The sequence below is a fragment of the Caloenas nicobarica genome, chromosome 3, assembly GCF_036013445.1.
Source record: "Caloenas nicobarica isolate bCalNic1 chromosome 3, bCalNic1.hap1, whole genome shotgun sequence".
Lineage (NCBI taxonomy): Eukaryota > Metazoa > Chordata > Aves > Columbiformes > Columbidae > Caloenas > Caloenas nicobarica.
This window is the reverse complement of record NC_088247.1, coordinates 4362046-4382103: the sequence shown is the minus strand read 5'-3', so window position 1 is coordinate 4382103 and position 20058 is coordinate 4362046. Positions and strand designations below refer to the sequence as shown.

At 43.2% G+C, this 20058-nt stretch overlaps 1 protein-coding gene across 1 annotated transcript in view; it reads right to left on the bottom strand.

Annotated features, from left to right (window-relative positions):
- The window catches only part of PKHD1 (PKHD1 ciliary IPT domain containing fibrocystin/polyductin), a 255893-nt gene extending 248199 nt beyond the window's left edge, over positions 1 to 7694 (bottom strand). Inside the window, exons 1-4 of the mRNA XM_065631634.1 lie at positions 7643 to 7694; positions 6405 to 6482; positions 4808 to 4952; positions 3733 to 3832 (exon numbers count right to left, since the gene is read on the bottom strand). Coding sequence (XP_065487706.1) covers positions 3733 to 3832; positions 4808 to 4952; positions 6405 to 6482; positions 7643 to 7694 — 375 coding nt within the window. The remainder of the gene's footprint in view (positions 1 to 3732; positions 3833 to 4807; positions 4953 to 6404; positions 6483 to 7642) is intronic.
- Between the last annotated feature and the right edge of the window lie 12364 nt (positions 7695 to 20058).

Below are 20058 nucleotides of genomic sequence, written 5' to 3'. Positions count from 1 at the left end.
TTAAATGGCAGTCATTTTCGCAGCAGTCCGACAAGATCTGATTATGCATTGCTCACAACACAGTTGGCAACTGCACTTCAGAGACTCACACTTCAGATATGACCTTTGAAGCAGAGAGTCCTGCTCTAAGAAGGGAATAAGTACAAATATCCCCTTCTTGCCCCCTCTGCATTCAGATTATGGCTTACTGCTATCTTTACGTCCTCCTTCGTGCCCAGGTTGCCCACCTTGGCTTGAGTTGGTTCCAGAAGATACAGTTTAATACACTATAAATTTTCTAAGCCATGTTTTATCTGAAGTTGAGACCTCCATTTTATTTTCCATTATGGCACCATTTTTCTTCCCAATAGTACACTATTACAAATCATTGTTACATCACAGATAGCCTCTAACAAACTTGTTGGGTACCCTACAGCAGTGTAGCAAAGAAAATTCTTGTATTGGCCCATCTTAAAGCAGTATAATATGTTAGAGGTGTCTTTGGGAAAGAACTACCTTGGCCTCTAAGGGAACAGCAAGGAAATACTGGGAATCTGTTGTTTGGTACTACTTTTGACTTAAACAGAGACCAAAAAAAAGCAGAAAGGTTGTCTTTTGAAACAAGGGTCTCGGAAGACGGGGTACGTACAGGGATCCTTTCTGAGTGGAGTCAGGTCATCATCAGCCTCCCAAAGCAGATGAGACAACACCCTCAGACACACGGTGTGAACTGTGGGGGTGTCCTGTGCAGGGACAGGAGTTGGACTCAATGATCCTTGTGGGTTCCCTTCCAACTCAGGACATTTTATGATTCTATGACAGAAGGATACCTGACCTGGCACATTCTTTTGCTGCATTTTTGCCAGGTAGAGCAGCCCTTTTGCCCCTTTTCTCCAGTTAGATCTAAAATCTGTGAGGTTTTTTTGTTGGTTTGGTTTTTTTTTTTTTAACCAAAACGACTCTAGAATTTTTTTGCCTAGGCTAACACCAATCCTATTCAAATGTCATTGTGTGCGGGAGCACTGCTCATCTGTCAGGTGGCCAGATGCACACAAGGTCCTCCACACACTGTTAACTCACGTGGAACCAGTATTTTCTGTAAATCTCCCTGTCCCTCCCTGGAAGATGCAAAACCAAACAGGAAAAAATAATGGATGGCTTCAGCAGCTAAAAAGTGCCTTATGTTCAAATTTAGCATCTGGATCCCAGGACTAAAGGAAATAAAAAGGCAGTGGCAACCCTTTGGAAGTGTTAAAAGAATTCCTGCTGTAGATGAGGAGATGTCTCCAGTGCACTAAGTATTATCCAGTGCTGGGTAAGATGCATATCATCTTGTAACAAGCTGTTGTAGCTGAGACCATGTGGTCCAGTGTCATCTGGAATGTACCTGGACAGGCAATTAAAAATAGCTGGTTATCTTGGGAAAATCTTGAGGGTGGTAGAACACTGGCCAGATTGCCCAGAGAGGTGGTGGATGCCCCATCCCTGGAGACATCCCAGGCCAGGCTGGACAGGGCTCTGAGCAACCTGAGTTGGTGAAGATGTCCCTGCTCATGGCAGGGGTTGGACTAGATGAGCTTTGAAGGTCCCTTCCAACCCAAACCATTCTACGATTCTATTAAAGCCACAAGAAGTAATAGAAAGGGAATGTGAGCTCTTGAACTATGGCTATATGAGTAAATAAAATAACTTGGAACCTGCTTTTAGAATCACAGAATCATTTAGGTAGGAAATGACCTTCAAGATCGTCAAATCCAACCATATGTGGCCCAGGGAACAGCATGGCTTATAGCCATTTAGAGAAATTTTCTCTCTACACCAAAAAGAAGGTGGCCTGATCCACACTGTATAATTGGAGCAGACTTGCCATCACTTAAAACAGAAAAATCTGCACCAAGGAGCAGCAGGTAGGTGATCCAAGGCCATGCTGGAGATCACATCCTGACCCTGCCTTGCCAACTAACACAGGCACAGGCTTGCATTTCACAGAGAGACCTTGGCAAAACCACATCAGTTCTTTATTTCTCAGATACTTGTTCTGGAAAATAAGAGTAATGTAATCACCTTCCCCCATTGCAGCATCTGGCACTCTGGACATGAAAATCATTATATGAAAAGCAAGGGTCAGATCCATCAAAGTATGTAGAGGTCTTGGACTTAAGGTGATATATAAAAGTACCTAGCTTGTTCAGATTTCATAAAATCCATGTCTCTCTGCTTCCTTACGAGCTACGAATAACTCCATAAATCTGACCTGCCGTACCACTAGCTGGCTAAATCCTGTTTCCATCAAAGTCATTAGCTTCTTGATTCCATTCACCTTACAGAAAATGTACATTTTCCATGTGTTTCCATTGTCCAAATCCCCCATTTCTCAGAGCCTTCTCCACATATCACCTTCCCCACCTTCTTTTTGACCCTGCTGTCCCCACTTGCACTTAAAGTTGCTTCTGTCAGCCCAATAAATAGCATTAAAAAAATTGGTTTCCTGAATCAAATCAAAGACAACATTGCATATGTTGGGGTTTTTTTCGAGTTTTCCTTGAACCCCTTTCCCTTTCAAAGCTCAGTCTTTGCCTCCTCTTCTCCTCATGGTCATATTAAAAATAAATGAGTAACCACAAACTCTCCAGTGATGGCTACTTCTGAGAAGAAAAGGAACATCATGCCATACCCTGGGCTGAAGCTGATGCAGAGAAAGAAGCCAAAAATAAAATACAAGTTAAGGCCGCTAGCTGACACAAGTCTTCTGAGCTGTTCAGACTTGTTGCTGCCTGCAGCAGGCTTTTTCAATCTAATGTGGAGGCAAAATTAATTTTTAATACGTATAGCTCCCAGGTCCCAGTCCCAAAACAAAGATACACATTGTGTTTTATTTAGCTTGGAATGTGCCTCATTAACGGCATCCCCTGGTGATTTTTCATCAACTCTCTAAGCTAGCTGAACCACCCAATGACTCTTTGGCTTTAATGTGCAATTTACTGAAAACGCTTGGCTTTCTTGCTTGATACTCAAAGACAGAACTGAAGTGAGATGTGACTTCTGAACACACCAGGCCTCATCCTGGAGTACACAGCCATGGTTAAGGATTCTTCTCTGAAAGAGATTTTGACACCATGGTCATTAAATGGTTCTAACACCACCATACTCCAAAACTTCCTGAGACAACATGCTTTGACATTGAGTGCCAAAGAGAAAATACTGGTCGGGGGAGCAGGGGGAGTAGTGAGCCCTTAAAATAACTGAGAAACAGATAGGAAATTACAAGTGAGGTCTGAGCTTTCCAGGTCTTGCTCATCTTAGGTGTGGAGAGCTGTCCTAGACCTGAAGAGATGTCCTTTCCCAGAACCAGCTGTGCCCATGGGAGGTATCCTTGCCCGTGGTTACCTCTCAGTGCCACCCTGCAGCTTGGAGGGTAATACCAGAAGAAACCAGCATAGGATCTTCTGACACAATAGGGTCTTCTGACTGTGTGGCTTAAGTGCAGAGACAGATTAACTTGCACCTACATTTTTGATTTGGAAAGATTTTTTCAATCATCTAGTCTACCCAGTGCCAGAATGATGAGTACCTCAGTGCACCTAGTTTTAAGAGGCAGAAGGAACATCCTAACTTCTTGTCCTGACATGCAGTCACACATACAGTATGAGAGGTAATATTTCAACTTGTTATCTGTGATACTAACTCTGAAGTGTGTCTCCCTTCAATACTTTGCAATCTTTATCACCACTTCTATCCTTGCTTGGTGGTTACCTTGAAAGTATAGTTTTCTTTCTCCACGTCAGTTAGGTTATTAAGTACATGTCCTCTAAAGATCACCTCCACATAGTACAAACCCTCCTGGGGTGAAGACCTAGGTGGAAGCAAATGTGTTGCATTATTTTTATACAGATTTGGTTTATTTTTTAGGAAACACCAGGTCCTTCACAGGGCCTCCATTCTTAGCAGGTCCACTGAGGCTTCAATGGAGCAAAGCAAATTTACATTGTGAACCCAAACTTTACACATATGAACCCAAACTCTAAAACTACAGTTTAAAAGAATAATAGCAATAAATTACAGTTAAGTGCAGAAAGTGATAGGACTACATCAGAACTCTATCCAAATTGTACATTAATGCAAAACACAGGCATGCTCATTAGTGTTCATTAATACTAATGAATAACTACTATTCATTAGTATTAAAATAACCCAGGGCTGCCTGGATTTACAGAGTATCTTGGTCCTGGTTTGTAAATTAATGCCGCGTCCTTAATGCACGCAGTTTCTCAGCACCACATTCAGCAGATTCAACTCCCAGCTGAATGGTAGCAGCAAGAAGTGGAAAAGCCCCATTAGGGTCACTCTTACAGCCTCTTGTGACATCTGTAGTCTTCCAGTCAATCAATCTTTAAAATTATGACAGGATAGTAAATGGGGAGCTTATATTGTCCAGCTGGTGCTCAGAACCGTATTTGCTTCCCGTTCTATCCATGACCTCTCCCATCAGATTGCAGAGGTCAAAGACACCAGAAGCTGGTAAAATCCCTCCTCAAGATTTTCTTGGGAGTTTTGCGTCTAAGAATTAGGCGCCTGCAAACCTTTCAGTATCTGAGTCTAGCCTCTCCAAGAAGTCTCACTCTGACTCTCATGCTAACTACCCTAGTGCTTCGTTAACTTGAAACAAAGATAAATGCAACACAACTTAGAAGGTGCTCAGGTGCAAACACAGTAGCAGTCATAGAAATGCCTTAAACTCCCAAACTGCCTGCAACAACCGTGAAAAAAAAATGAAGATCCTATCAGACAAAAGACAAGGTCTCACCCACACCGTAGTCATGGATCATACCTTGTTCTGCATCTTATAGTGGATGAGTCAAAATACACAGGAGATACATCACATGGCAACCTGGGCAGATCTAGATTTACCAGGGACACCTCCAGCTGGGAGCCACTGGCTGAAGAGACATGTTCTAGCTGGTGGGATGTTGAACCTAAGTAATCAAAGTAAACCAGAAGAGCTGTGTGAGGAGAGGATCACCCACATTCAGTCACACCTGATATGAACATTTTTGGATGTACAACTCAGCTTCTCTTTAGGAGCAACACTTAGAACCTCTAATCAGGCTTTTAAAAATCATGTTTGTGTAATTTCATCTTAAGACCAAGTTCATCACACCATGCAACTGCATGGCTTTTTTTGCCTCTAATACAATATTTGGTCTCTTCCACATGTATTCTAGGCAGAGATTGACAGTTATTCGGAGTTTTAATCACCTCAGGCATCTACATTAGAAAAAAAATCACGCTCATAGATACTTAAAGCAACTGCAAAATTAGAATCATTTGACACAGTTTTTGCAGTTGCTGATGTCTTGCGTAGTTTTGTTGGCAAGGCCTCAAGTTGGCCTGTGCTGCAAGGTGGACCTGCTTAGCCTATTTCTTCAGAGAGAGCTGTCCAGAGGATCAAAGACTTTTAATCTTCAGAAAGTCAAGTGTTATTTGAACATAAACTCGCACGCTTAATTTTTCTAGTGTAATGAGATAAAACTGTAAATGAAGAAGGCTTGCAGACAACTCTCCCTTCGCTCACAATCTTCACAGGTGGTTCCCAGCCCACACGTTCACTTCAAATGACATCAGTTTCTCAATTTGCAGAAAACTGCACATTTCCTCCTGGTCCGAGGAAGGTTTTTCCCCTTCTCCCAAGGCCTGGCTCTCTGCTTCCCCTCACCAAAAACAAAGAGACTCTGCTTGAACTGTGAGTTCCCAGCTGTGACTGTCTCTGCCAGCCACACAGTGCTGTTGGAGAAACATCTCCCTTGAAGACTTGAGCTTCCTTTCTTCTCTCCATTTCATCATCTCTATGGGAATGCACAATATACAGAGAAATAAGACTTACACCTTTCATCATAGTTATAAATTACTGAGTGTCAGAAGTTGAGCAGCTAAACTGAACACACAGCTGGCTCAGAAACCAACTCTTCCCAGTGAATCAATATTCAGCATGACAGAAAGTCAGGCCTAGCTTTGTACAGTTGGGTTTGGGTCTAACTGAGCATGACATATCAATTTCTGTGATTTTTACTCAGGTCTCATGTTTATCATTAGTGTTTCCAAAGTTCCAGCGTCACAGGACATTCCAACAAATGAGACTTTCAGCTTTTCTCAAAAAAACAAACAAACAAAAAAAGCAGTGGCAGGGAAGAAATTTCTAGCCCTACATCTACAAAAACGAGGCAGAAATCTGACTTTTCTCACTTAGAAAGGACTTAAAAACAAGGAATCATTAGTAATATCTTATGAAGTAATAATTTCAAGCCAATTTCACCAATTATGGGTGTCACAGTCCCTGTATCTGCTGCTTAGGGTTTGTCACTCAACCACGAATCTCAGAATGATTCTCTGTTATTTCAACACGTCCTTCATAAGAGCTTAAAACTCACCATCCAGGGTGATAGTAATCCATGTTCCTCCAGCAACACTGCCCTCTCGGGGCTTAATGAGCAATCCTGTGGCTGTCACTGCAAAAAGAACCCAGCAATATCAGGTTGAAGTGTAATGCAAACATCTAGAATATTTCATTCAGGATGAGACATAATGGCCTGACCACTGTCCCTCCTGTGATCCCACCCTTCATCTCATTTCTCCTTCACAGGCATCCAAATTAGTCATATTGTTCATCCTTTTTTTCCCCACAACTGTCTCCCCCATGTAATAGGCCTGTTTCTCCTCAGGGTGGTTTGAATACCTTCAAGGCTTGGTGAACCAAGCTACAGTCTGAGCCTCCTGTCTTCCTCAAGAATCAAAATTAACACAATAAACCTCATGTTTATTCCTTCAACTCTCCAAGAAATGTGCTTGCTCACTTTTACACACCGTCCCAAACTTAGAGTCATCCACAAAATACATCTTCTTCTGGCTCTGAGACAGCCTATCCAGCTCCTTCTTGTTGAAGTTCTTAGGAAAGAAACACAGGACTGGAAAGGAACTTCTGTTTCATGAAATTAAGTTACCTGTAACTTGCCATACAACGTCTTTCAGAAAGGTATCAAATTCTTAAGGTGGTTTAGGATTTACTTTGGTTATCCTGATCCTCTGAAGCTAACAAGGATGAACCAATGTCTGGTTTTTTTGTTTGGTTGGTTGGTTTTTTTTGTGGGTTTTTTTTTTGTTGTTTTTTGGTGTTGCGTTTTTTTAAGACAAATATCAGAATTTTCAAGAAGTCCTTTTATAGTGATATCCAGTTGCCTGTTTAGCATTTCAGGAGATTTCCAACTTCTTAGCTGCACGGGAATACAATCTCATTGAACATCAGTATTGATCACTGAAGCCAAATATTGGACACACTTGCACCACAAGCCCTTAATATCAACACACAAACAGCAATATGAATATCATCTAGTGAATGAAAACGAACAAGTGTGAGATGGACACAGGTAGAACAGGGACAATTAACAACAAATCCAGAAATCTCCACTAGCTATGGAAATAATGCCATTAAAAGCCACTGATAAGGGTGGACAATGTCCAGTATACTGCAGTCAATATATCATAATGTTCAACACCTTTTAGAGATGCTTCTTCATATCTCTCTCACAGTATGTATCCAGCCCAGCAGCACTGGATTTTGCTGGTGTTGTATGACCAGTGTGGTTGGAGACACCAGCTCTCTGTCACTCACCTGCAAAGAATATCAGCTCAGCACTCAGAATGGTTGATCTCCAAGGGACCATCTTGAACTTTGGATGGGGATTTCACAAGAAACTGGCTCCAAGATCATGGCTGGAGGCCATAGCACCTTCTCTGTAACTTTAAAACAAGCCCCATTTGTATTATTTCTTCACACTGCGGACCTGTAGAGACAGACAAGATGGACTGCAATGTGGAATCACAGAGAAAACACTGATTCACCTCTCACATGGTATAAAGGATCGATATATTGCAAACCATACTCTTTTTCCTCCTACCTAACAGACCTATATAGAATATATGCTCCTCCAAGCAAACACTTTCCAGCCAAGCTCAGGATGATCTTTCCCCCACTTGGGTCATGTTTTGGGAGACTGACTCTAATTAAGCATGAGGCACAGGCAAACTGGTGAAACCAATGGCAGAATTTACAGCTGACCGTGTTAAAATGTCCTAGCTCTGTGCTGCTTCGTGTGAAATTGTTGCATTTATTATATTAAACTAAATCGTGCCATGGTCATTCTCCAGCTCTGAAAGCCAATGACTTGAGAACCTTTCTGATGAGGAGAAACTGAGAGAGCTGGGTCTGTTCAGCCTGGAGAAGAGAAGCTGAGATGGAATCTCATCAATGTTTATAAATATCTCAAGGGTGGATGTCAAGAGGATGGATCAGACTCTGTTCAGTGGTGCCCAACAATAGGATGAGGGGCAATGGGCACAGACTGAAACACAGAAGGTTCCATCTGAACATGAGGAAAAGCTTTACTCTGAAGGTGCCAGAGCCCTGGAACAGGCTGCCCAGAGAGGTTGTTGAGTCGTCTTCTCTGCAAACATTCAAGACCCACCTGGACACATTCCTGTGCAACCTACTCTAGGTGAACCTGCATTAGCAGGTGGGTTGGACTAGATGATCTCCAGAGGTCCCTTCCAACCCCAACCATTCTGTGATTCTGTGACTTGACTATACTATTAAGCTCTCTAGCCTTCCACAGCTAGCTTCAAACTAGGAATGGCCCGTGCTGGCTCCTCAGATGTGCTTAGGTATTGCTTGGAAGAGCACTGGTAGACTTGATCACAACAGTGCTGGGAATTGCTCTAATAATTTAAAAATATAAACATTTTAGTCCTTATAACCTGTGAAGTTCCTTGGTCTTACTTGCTATCATAGTCAGTCATACCTTTATAAAGGCTATGCCAGAAACCATTCTAACTTTTAAAAATATAAACCATTAACTTCTACTGCCTTCATCCTGGGTTTTGTACTAGTATGGAAATAACCTAGCCATGTTTTAAATGACCAAGAACCTCAGATTCTCACCAGTGAGCACAGAGAATAGGACACTTATCCAGAACATCCCTTGGTTGTTAACACTCAGCTCAGATCACAAAAGCCTCAGGCATAAAGATAAAATCAAATGGCAAAAAGCTAATTTTGGATTGTTGTTATAGCAGGATCAAAAGGGCAAAATTCACAATCACCGTATGAGGCACTGTATAATCAGTAATTCTTGAAGGGAGAGAAGAGCATGTAGAAGAGCAAAATAATGCAAAGTCAGACAGCCTTTCACATCCCTGCTGCACCAGTCAGTTATTGAAAAAAGGACAAGGGCAGACCTCAACTCTTTTTAGGCCCCGTTCCTCCACAGGACAATGGTACCCAGAGCTCGTACGTTTTTCCATGTAGTGGTCTTGCTTCATTGAACATACACTCTGCACTGATTAAAGACCTCTTGTACATTCATGAATGCCTGTCAGGTCACCTGAGAAAGTCTAACTGTCTATGGCACTGTCTGCTTTGTTGCCTTCTGTAAATGTCCATAAGACCCATCAAAATAAAGCCAATTGAATTAACAGCTATATAATAAAAGAACACTATTCAAAGAAAAAAAAAAGGGGGGGGGGGGGGTGGTTCTTTGTTTGCTGCTGCTACAGTAGTTCAGAATACCTGATGCTTTAAGTAATTTTTAAAAGAATTGACACATGTGGAGAAATGACCTGCAGTCTATAGGCACAAAGTGCTCTTGAACACTGATTAGAAAATATGCTCAACTTGCGTCCAAAGGTGCTGGATACTGTTGAGGCATTGCACATTCCTTACTTGAGAGGAAAGTGGAGGGAAAGGAACTTGCTTCTCTGTTCCTGCTTCTGTTTGGCCTTTGCGAGATAACGCAGTAAGGAGTTTCAAGGTGACAGGTTGGAGAAGAACCCTTCTCCAAGTACTAAGGGACAACCAATACTGATCTGGTAATTGGGATATTTTTTATAGCAATATATTGACTCATGGGAAAGGGAGGGAATGAATGGAGAACAGAAATAAATGCTCAGGACTGGCCAGCAAAGTATTTGGTGAAAATGGCTGAAGAGGATGGAATCCAAATAAAGACACATCCACATTTGTTGCACAACCCAGTACAAGCAGATCTGTAGAGCAAAACAACTGTTGCTGAAGACCCAATATCCACACTACAACCATTTAGGGGTGTCACACACAGCACTAATTCTAGCCTAGTTCCAAGACTGAACATCTGTTAGTGGCTGGAGTGTTGTCTGGAACATATCTTTGTTTTAATTTATCCAGAAGGATTGGCATCTGTTCATGGAGAGTTAGGTGGTGTGGAACAAATCACCTTAACTGGAGAAGACTTTCTTCAAAAAATGCATTCCTGGTCTAAAAGGGACACTAAAGGAGATCCTGTGCAGCCTCTAAAGCACCTCGTCCTCTCTTAGGAGTGGGCACTATTTTGTAAGATTAGAGTGGAATGCAATGCATCCATAGTGGGTGTTCAAGAAACCAAGTCTGTTGGTTGGTCCTCTAGGAAAAGCAAACTCTATAGCAAAGCTGATGTTGTTTTTCACATGCTTCCTCCCCTACTGGTATTACCATAAACATGATTTTAAGATTATCCAAATGCTATACAACGCGGTCACGAAATCTCAAAGAAAAAGGCTCCTCAGAGCTGCTGGGGCAGAGCAGAGATGCACAGGGCTGCCCAGCGGAATAAGTGCGAGTCAGCACCCTAGAAAAGACAGAACAGGAGAGCAACACTCTTAGAGGTGAGAATTGGGCAGAAGCTTCAGTTACCATGTAACTACAGCAAACACTATCCCCATAAAGCCAACTTCTAAGCTTCTATTGCTCATTGTACCACAAAACCTACTATAACAACTCACCCTACATTTCTTGCACATTTCAACAAAACTGCAATTTGTAGAGGTCAGAGTCAAGAACCCTGATGCATGTGAACTTTGCATTTCAAAACAGGTGTATAAAAGATCATTTAGGTTTACACTGATTATTCTAATTAGGACCTTTTCTGGTGTTACTTACCTTATTAAATTTGTTCTTCTTCCATTTGTCCAAGAGGCAAAGTGCAGACACTCTGGTACCAGCATAACTGCTCCATTGTTTTGACTCCAGCTCTACCGCAATGTTCAGTCTGAGGTTGTGTAAGGCACCAGTTCAGTCCCTGTGTGGGTAACTGAGTCACCGTGTGCTGCAACCCACCAGACTAGTTTCTCAAAAGGCTGAATACCTCTCACAGACAGCTCAGTGCTGTCCATTGGGCACGCTTAATTATTAACCTAAGCTACTTGCTGCTATTAACTGTTTTGTTCCAAGTCTTTAATGACAATGATGGAAGTAGCCTGTCATCTTTCTTCCATTGATATATGGCTAGACCCTCCAACAGGAGGAGAATTAATTCATTTTATCCTCTTTTTTTCCCTCACAACATGACAGAAAAACTGATGGAATGCTTTGCCGATATCCAATTCAGGACTGACTTTCACATCAAGTGGACTTCAGGTTTTCCTTGTATACTCTTAAATCATCTTTTTCCATGTCATTCCCAACATTGTCTGCATTTGGTAGGAATTCTGCCCAAAGGGTGTTCAGACCCCCTACTACATTTCAAGTACCTACACCTCTGCGGGTCCTTATACAATCAATGGTGGAAAAGCGTGCAGTGTACTTACATAGTGTTATCATTCACCTTGTGAAGAACCACATGCCCCTGCTGAGATCAGGGAAGACCCAGCTCAGCCTACATCAAGTCCTGAATAGCTGTGTGAACATTAACCCTACTCCGCACTCATCTGCTTGAAGCCCAGAGGTTTTTTGGTGGAGTCGTCAGAAATATGACAGGCTGCTGAGCCCCCGCACTGATGTGGATGTCTTCGTGGAAGTTTCCACTGAAATTCAGAGGAAGCTCTCACCCAGAATAGCTGCAGTTTAATGAGTGACCATGCACCAGTCAAACAACAGCACTATGTATGCACACTCTTACCTCATCCTCAAAGGGAGGTGAAACAGGCTTGCTTGATTTTCCTCAGCCTCAATTCATAGACACAACAGCACAAAGTCACAGGCAATCAACTTTCAGGGAAGTTCCAGAGTTCTGCCCAGCAGTGGAACCAGTTGTGTTTGGTTTTATTCTTCGACCAAGCCCCAGTGTCTCAGCTGCATATAGCCAATGATTATAGGAACTCAATGAAAGTTAACCCTATCCTGCTCAGTAGCCTGCACTCAGTTTACTTATTAGCCAGAATTACATTGGAAAGACAGTCAAAATGAAGAGTAAACTTGAGGGAATTCTCAAACAAAAAAGCATCGCCAAAGAAGAAACTGTTCAAAGATGATAACTTGAACACCATAGACAGATCCAGATGCTAGTAAGAGGGTTCATTGACAGCCCCAAATCAGGGGATGGACCAGATCCAGGGTCTCCCCAGGTAGACATCCTCAGAAGACAGGGCTGGAGGCTCAGCTACAACAGGGACCCATGATCCAGCTAGAAGCCAGGACTAGAAATGGGACTGAAGACCACTATTCCTACAACATAGCTCAGGAGGGCACTGCAGGCTCAAAACTGAGGTTAAGTAGGGCTCCTGAACCCATGGGCAGGGCGTGGATGGGGGTCCCAGGTGAGGCTGATCAGGGACATTAGGGCTTAGTGCTGCCTTTGGGCCCTGATATTTCTGTTCCCAACATACTCAGTCACTCAAACTCTCTAGATGAGAGTGGGCAAAAAAAATGAATTGTCACCTCTGACGTTCTGCATAGGACATTGTGATCCAATCTTAATGAAATGTTTTATATATAAATATAAAGTATTATATCTTTTATATATATATATATATAAGTGTTGATACATGAGGTTTGCAGCTCTAAAGGATTTGACTGCGACAAGTTTACTCTTTGCAGAAAGTCTCAGATTAGGTAAGAGACTCCATAGGGAACCATCCACCTGAAGGAACCGAAACACGAAAAGTAAGGAAAGCTGGTGAAGAATATCATCCTTAATAACCAGAAACACAGGCAATTCAGATCAGGAGACCAATAGTCGAGTCACACAGGGGTCTTGTTATATGAAGTGTAAATACTCACCTAAATCTGTTCATCAGCTTGTAGTGGGAATGATTCTCCACCAAGGAGGAAAGCAATACAGTTTGACGAATAAGTGCATATTTGTATATGCGTGCAAGCAATTTTTTTCCTGCTGAAGGAAAGTTCTGCTAAAAAAACATCACCTCGGGCTACGTGGTTTTGTTTGTTTGCAGTTATTCGTTTGGAGGTTGCAGATTTTAGGCAGATGAGTAGAAATATACCTGTGGACAGGCTCAGCATCGGGAATCTGAGAAACATTCCCAGGTTGAAACCAAAAAGGACATAAAGAAAAGCAGGTTGTGTGAGCAATAGCTCTTCGTCACTAGGTGGAAGTATGGAGCTGTTGAAGACCTGTTCATCGCTTGAAACACAACTGAAGGCTATCCAAGTTGTCACTGCTTTGTCCAACACAGGTCCAGGACCGGTTGCTGTTAAGCCCCTGTGTTTGAGAGAAAGCCCCCAATCCAGCAGACAGAGCACAAGAAAAGGAGATGTCAGACATGTTCCCAGCTCTTTCACTCACTAATGCATGATGTGGGCCAAACAGCTTCATCTTCAAGTCATCTGCATATAAAATGGGGACTGCAGTGTGCTCCCTATGAGGCCTTTTTGCATGGCAGGTGTTCTTCAAGGGTAGCAGTATGTGAGACACTATGTTTCCCCAGGACATGAGGAAGAAATTTTTTTACAATGAAACACTGTCCCAGGTTGGCCAGAGAGGTGGTGGATGAACCATCCCTGGAGACATCCCAGGCCAGGCTGGACGGGGCTCTGAGCAACCTGAGCTGGTGCAGATGTCCCTGCTCATGGCAGGGGTGGCACTGGATGAGCTTTGAAGGTCCCTTCGAACCCAAACTATTCTATGATTCTGTGATTCTGTGACTTGCAGCATTTCTGGGAGGAAAGAGCTCTGCAGGAGCCAAGTGAGGGCTCCCCTCATGCTCCTCCCAGACATCTCATGGCAGCCACCTTGCGAAAGGAATGCGGCAATTGTTGAACACCACATGGCATCTCTCAGCCGAACAGCTGAGTAGGGGATAATGTGAGATAAAGTGACGTTTAGCAATTTTGTCTGCAAACGCTTGGGAGGTCCCCTGCTCCTTCACAGACCTGCTGGTGCATGCACCACCCCACGCTGGGGGCACCAGACTTTCCTACCAGCTCCTCACCAAAGTCAGACCTCGTCATGAGGGAATGATGTGGGAATGATGTTTGCACTCACAATTTCTGCACCCACACCTGTAAATAGAGCACAAAACACCCCAGAGGAAAGTAAGCCTAATGGGATTCATGCTTGGACCAGCAGCATTGTGTTTCTCTTGGACATGGCTGATGAAAAGCAGCTTCCCCTCCAACGCAAGGTGTGCCGTGCTGGACACACAGTGGGGAAAAAACAACACAAAATATTTTGAACTTAGGGACTCAGTCCAGACATGGGTCTTGTTTGGCATAGTCTGTAGTTAGTGTCCTCTTCTAGCCCCTACCTATCACATTTGTCATGTCCCCAAGCCACGTGCAAACCATGTGTGCCCAAGAGGAGATGGGTTATCCACCCACACCCTCAGCCTCCTGCCAAAATCAAATTGGGACTTCTGCAAATACTGAGGATCTGGAGCAAAGCTCCCAGGCTTGGAAAGTCTTGAAAGAAGATTTCAACATTGCCCACTGGCCAACCTGTGCCTCAAACTTTGTGGATACATCTGTGAGTGAAATAAAAGGATCAAGGGCCTTGGCATTGCATCTCCATGGATCACAAATTACAAACATTATCCTTTGTGTGGTTTTGATGCAGACCAGACCACGTTAGCCCAAACAATTCCCAGGCATGGTTCGGGAGTCAGTATGGCTGGTGCCTGCTCCCAATGAGCAATATGGATGCAGTAACTGAGTTTTTGAGGCTGTTTCTGAGTTTAATACATAGTCATGGCTGCACAAGGAGGAAAGGGGCCCTGCAAGGTTGACATGCTAGTAGATGTGTAGCCTGGAAGACTGTACAGGCTAGTGTGTCCTGCAAGGGCAGCCACTGCACTGGCCATGCTGCTCCGTGCAGAGCTCTTACAGCTGCTCTTTCTTTCTATTAATACTTCACTTTTTGTGTATTGGCACAAACTTCCTAGCAACCAAGGTCACAAGAGAAGGTGTTAAGAACCTGGACTGATTAATAATAAATCCCGGGGTTTGATAGCATTTTTTTCTTGAGAGGCTCGTTAGACACCAGCAGGCAGTGTGCTGAGCTGGGATTTCCAAAGGAACCTAGAGGTTTTGGAAACCCCTCTCTGATTGAATTCTCCTCTCTGAATCCCAGCCTTCCTCCCCCTGGCCATCAGCATCCATCTGAGTGAAGCTAGCCATGGGAAGGTGAGTGGAGACAGTGCAGTAATGCTAGGCAGGGATTGGGCATCTATCAGGGGTTGTGTTTCTTTAGTTGTAATCAGTATTCAATGGTCTCCATAGACTAGGTAAATACCTCTCACCACTATCGGGTCCCACCATGGAAAGTGGACTTCACCGCTTGTCTTCACACTTTCTACAGCCCTGAGCATCCTGCAAATGGGATCAGCATCACAGTCTGAAATGTCTGCACTCACCAAGCACCTGTGTTTGATCCTGAAGTTGCTGGAATGGGCTGAACTGCTCACTGTGGTGAGAGCTGTGCCCTTTCCATCACACTCTTAGCCACAGAAGCAGGGATGAGCTAAGCTGGCTTGAGATTTTAGGAGCATCTTGTATTGTAAAATAACACAAAGTCCCATCTTTCCTTCTGAGTTTCAATGTACTTAAGTCACAAATCGCTCATGTCTGGATGTTCACAGGTAGGGCAAGAATAGTCAGCTGGGCCATGCAGAGACATTTCAGCAGCAGTGTCTGCTTCTGCAACATTCATTCCCCCATTAAACACTTTAGCACAGAAAGCCGATACAGCCACTTCATGAACATTTCCCAAATCAGGGGAAGAAAGAAGCCCCTGGTAGGTCAGGAATGACATTCAGGTCTCCTTAACTCTGGTATTTAAGGCACCAGGCTATAATCTGCCCAGCTGAGCTGCTCCCTTGCAGAAGGTGAAGGCAGATAACATTAACATGAATACTGCATGAGCTGATCTAGGGAAGATAATGAGAATTTTACAAAAGAGGCTTGAAAGCCAACTAAGAAGACTAAAAGAAAAAGTATCCTTTATATTTATTGTGTAGATCTAATGCTTTCAACTTTGCCTTTATTCCTGCTCCTTTCCACTAAATAAATTTAAAAAAGAAATCCTGAAAATCTTAGCTGGCATTTTTTTTTACCTTTTTCAGATTTTAAAACATTTTATTATGACTGATTCTATTTACATTTAGAGCCTGTAACTGAGCTGCCTGTCTTGCCGGGTTCATTTTTCTAGCCAGTATGAAACCGGTTTAATTCTTTCCTTTGAGAGCAAAAAATGTTGGTGATTCCAGGATCCTTTCTTTACAGGGTCACTTTTCATCAAGATGAAAGTCTGTTGAAGTTGTTCCCATAGCTACTCTCGCTGCATTTTAAACAGGCGATGAACTTCTTTAAATACTGAATTTATTGACAGTGCAGCTGCTTTAATGACAGGTTTGAGGCTTCTTTGGTTTCAAGGCTGAGTGTGTATCAGCTCTTGTCCCCTGTGGCCGCGTGGGTCGTGGAGGGGATGCGAGTCACTCAGCCGCCTGCCCATGGCAGATGCTGGAGCCTGGGGATGCACAAGGCAACTGAGTGAGGAGAAATCAGGACCTTGCAGGGGATTTGCATTCTGCACCTTTGGTCTTCTTGCTGACATGTAGAGGATGTTCCCCTGCTCCTGTGGGATCTGCAAAGCACATGGAATGGCCAGAGAAAACAAAGGTCAAAGCTGGCTCCTAGACCCATCATGTCATACAAATCCTCTTAAATAAAAAACATAGCCATAAAGCACAAGCAACTTCAAATAAAGCATTAGCTGCATCTGTACTGTGAAAAAACACCCTGGTATTGAGACCTGCCCAGAGATCCTTCCCAGGGAAGTCCCCAGCATCGGAAACTTTAAAGATTCAGCTGGGCATGGTGTTGGACCATCTTGTCTAAACTGAGACTTTGCCAAGAAAGTTTGGGCCAGATGATCCTGTGGTCCTTTCCAACCTGGTATTCTACAATTCTATGATTTTTCTTTTCTGGGCTGCTCCTAGACACCATCTCACACTTGCCAAGAAGCAGGGCTCTGTTTCAGTGTGATTGACCATCACTCCTACACTCTTTGTGCTACAGGTCTATTCATCCAGCTAACAACATTATCCAATAAAAGCTACAACTCTGTTGTGTTGGATGTTCTGTAACCACATGATACGAGACAGTGTCTAGCCTAAAAAAGTTTTTGATTTAAATAGGGGCGAAGAAACAGAATCCCACTTGGCTGTGGGAAAAGACACCCACTACGGACTCTGCAAACTCTGTGATAACATCCTCACAAGAATCATAGAACGTCCTGAGCTGGAAGGGACCCACATGAATCATCAAGTCCAACTCCTGTCCCTGCACAGGACAACCCCACAGTTCACACCATGTGTCTGAGGACATTGTCCAGTCTCTTCTTGAACACTGTCAGGCTTGGGGTCATGACACCTCCCTGGGGAGCCTGTTCCAGTGTCCAGCACCCTCGGGGTGAAGGACCTTTTCCTCATGTCCAACCTAAACCTCCCTTGGCACATCTTCCTGCCATTCCTCGGGTTCTATCGTTGGTCACTGAAGAGAAGAGATCAGCGCCTGCCCCTCCTGCTCCCCTTGTGAGGAAGCTGTAGACCATGACAAGGTCTTGCCTCAGTCTCCTGTTCTCCAGGCTGAACAAACCAAGTGATTTTAGCCTCTCCTCATACAGCTTCACCTCTAAACCCTTCACCAGCTTCACAGAACTGTACAGGTTGGACTGCAGACCTCAGAGGCAGCATTTGCTGTTAAATCCAGAGGGGTTGCTTCGATGGAAGAAATCTCCCAGGGAAGTCCAGGCAGGCACTAGTGCAGACTGAAGCCACAGCACTTGCTTACACAAACAGCTGGTAGCAGATTGGGTTTCCAAATCAAACTGCAACCCAGCACCTACTGAGCTCCATCCATCATTACTCTTTTCATTGGGAAACTTCTTCCTGGCCTGGTCCCCAGTTCTCAGAAGAACAATTTAGGCAAATACCAACCCTGCTGCTGTGTCCAGAAGCCTCTTTTCTTCTGCCCTTGTGGCAAGGCAAACTCCCACTTGTTTCTCATTTTAATACAGAATTCCTTCTGTTCGATGAGTTCTCATTTTAAAGGTTGCCACCGCCCCACCTCCTCCGTCCCTGCTACCCATGTCTAAGCAGGAGGAACAGGTGGGACAGCTGACCCGGGTGAATGAAAGGAGAGCACAGTTTCATTCCCTTCACCCCTTTCTCACAGCCTGCCCCTGCTGTCAGTGATCCCCCAGCCCCCAGGGAATGGGGATTTGTGTGTATTAGTCACATGAAAGGAAAGAGCCTGCAGCAGGCTGCTCCCGGGCTTTGCTTCACCTCCAGGCTTGCCACTGTATTCCTCAAGGCTGGAATCAAGTGACACTCTTTTTTTTTTTAATATTATTTGCACAAATTGACGTCTATGTAAAATGTGACATGACCTTGATAAAAAAGGGAAAGGGGAAGGGAAAAGGTAAGGGAAAGGGAAAGGGAAAAGGTAAGGGAAAGGGAAAAGGAAAAGGAAAAGGAAAAGGAAAAGGAAAAGGAGAAAAATAAAAAGAAGAAAAAGAAGAAAAAGAAAAAGAAAAAGAAAAAGAAAAAGAAAAAGAAAAAGAAGAAGAAGAAGAAGAAGAAGAAGAAAAAGAAGAAGAAGAAGAAAAAGAAAAAGAAAAAGAAAAAGAAAAAGAAAAAGAAAAAGAAAAAGAAAAAGAAAAAGAAAAAGAAAAAGAAAAAGAGAAAGAAAAAGAAGAAAAAGAAAAAGAAAAAGAAGAAAAAGAAAAAGAGAAAGAAAAAGAAGAAAAAGAAAAAGAAAAAGAAGAAAAAGAAAAAGAAAAAAGAAAAAGAAAAAGAGAAAGAAAAAGAAGAAAAAGAAAAAGAAAAAGAAAAAGAAGAAAAAGAAAAAGAAAAAGAAGAAAAAGAAAAAGAAAAAAACACCACCAACAAAACAAAACAATAAACACACACAAAACCAAAAAATAAACAAACAAAAACCACAAACAACCACCACCTTACAATGATCCAGTTATGCAGGGGAATGTGTAGACCCAGACACTTAGCAGAAAACGAGATCTTTTTCTGTCATCAGATCTTTAGGGTGGGATTTGGTCTCATTCATTCACCTTGTGTGGAGCTCCACAGCCTGTCATCACACGGTGGGCTCAAGAAGAGCACTAATGGTCCCCCTCAGTCCTAAATCTATTAATTCAATGTCACACACATAAAACTCTCAGACAGACCCCCCACCAAGACAGACTCATGTTTCTGTACTGGTCAGTGATCCATGTCTCGGGATGTTGTCCTTCTCTCGGGTGTAAAAACCACAAACTCATGGAAGTCACACCAATAAACACCAAATCTGTTACACCACTAGAAAGCAATTCAGGTACCTCTATAACCTTAAGTATGCTCTGTATTTCCAAAGTCAAAGAATAGGTTTCACCATAGACTTGACTGACCTTGGTTTTTATGGATACACTAATTTCTTGTGCTAATACCAGCAGGTAGGAACAGTATTTCCACCACTTTCAGCTGTCTCTGGTTGCTGGAAGCCACAGACCCCCCACATCAGCTCAACAACAGCAGTTACACTGTGAGCAGTTTTGCACTCCATTCAGCAAAAGCAAAGCCTTTTCCTCACATATTTCAGGTGCTCTCACACACAAGGTCTGCTTATGTATCAGCATGACCATTCCCATAATCATCTTCAGGCAGATATACAGGTCCCTGAAAGCAGAGGGAAGGATTCAGTCTCACCAAGACTGGGACAATAACATGCCCGGTTGAATGAGACACTAAAGAAAAAAATGCCTTGACTGTTGGCACAAGTGTCTCAACCATTGA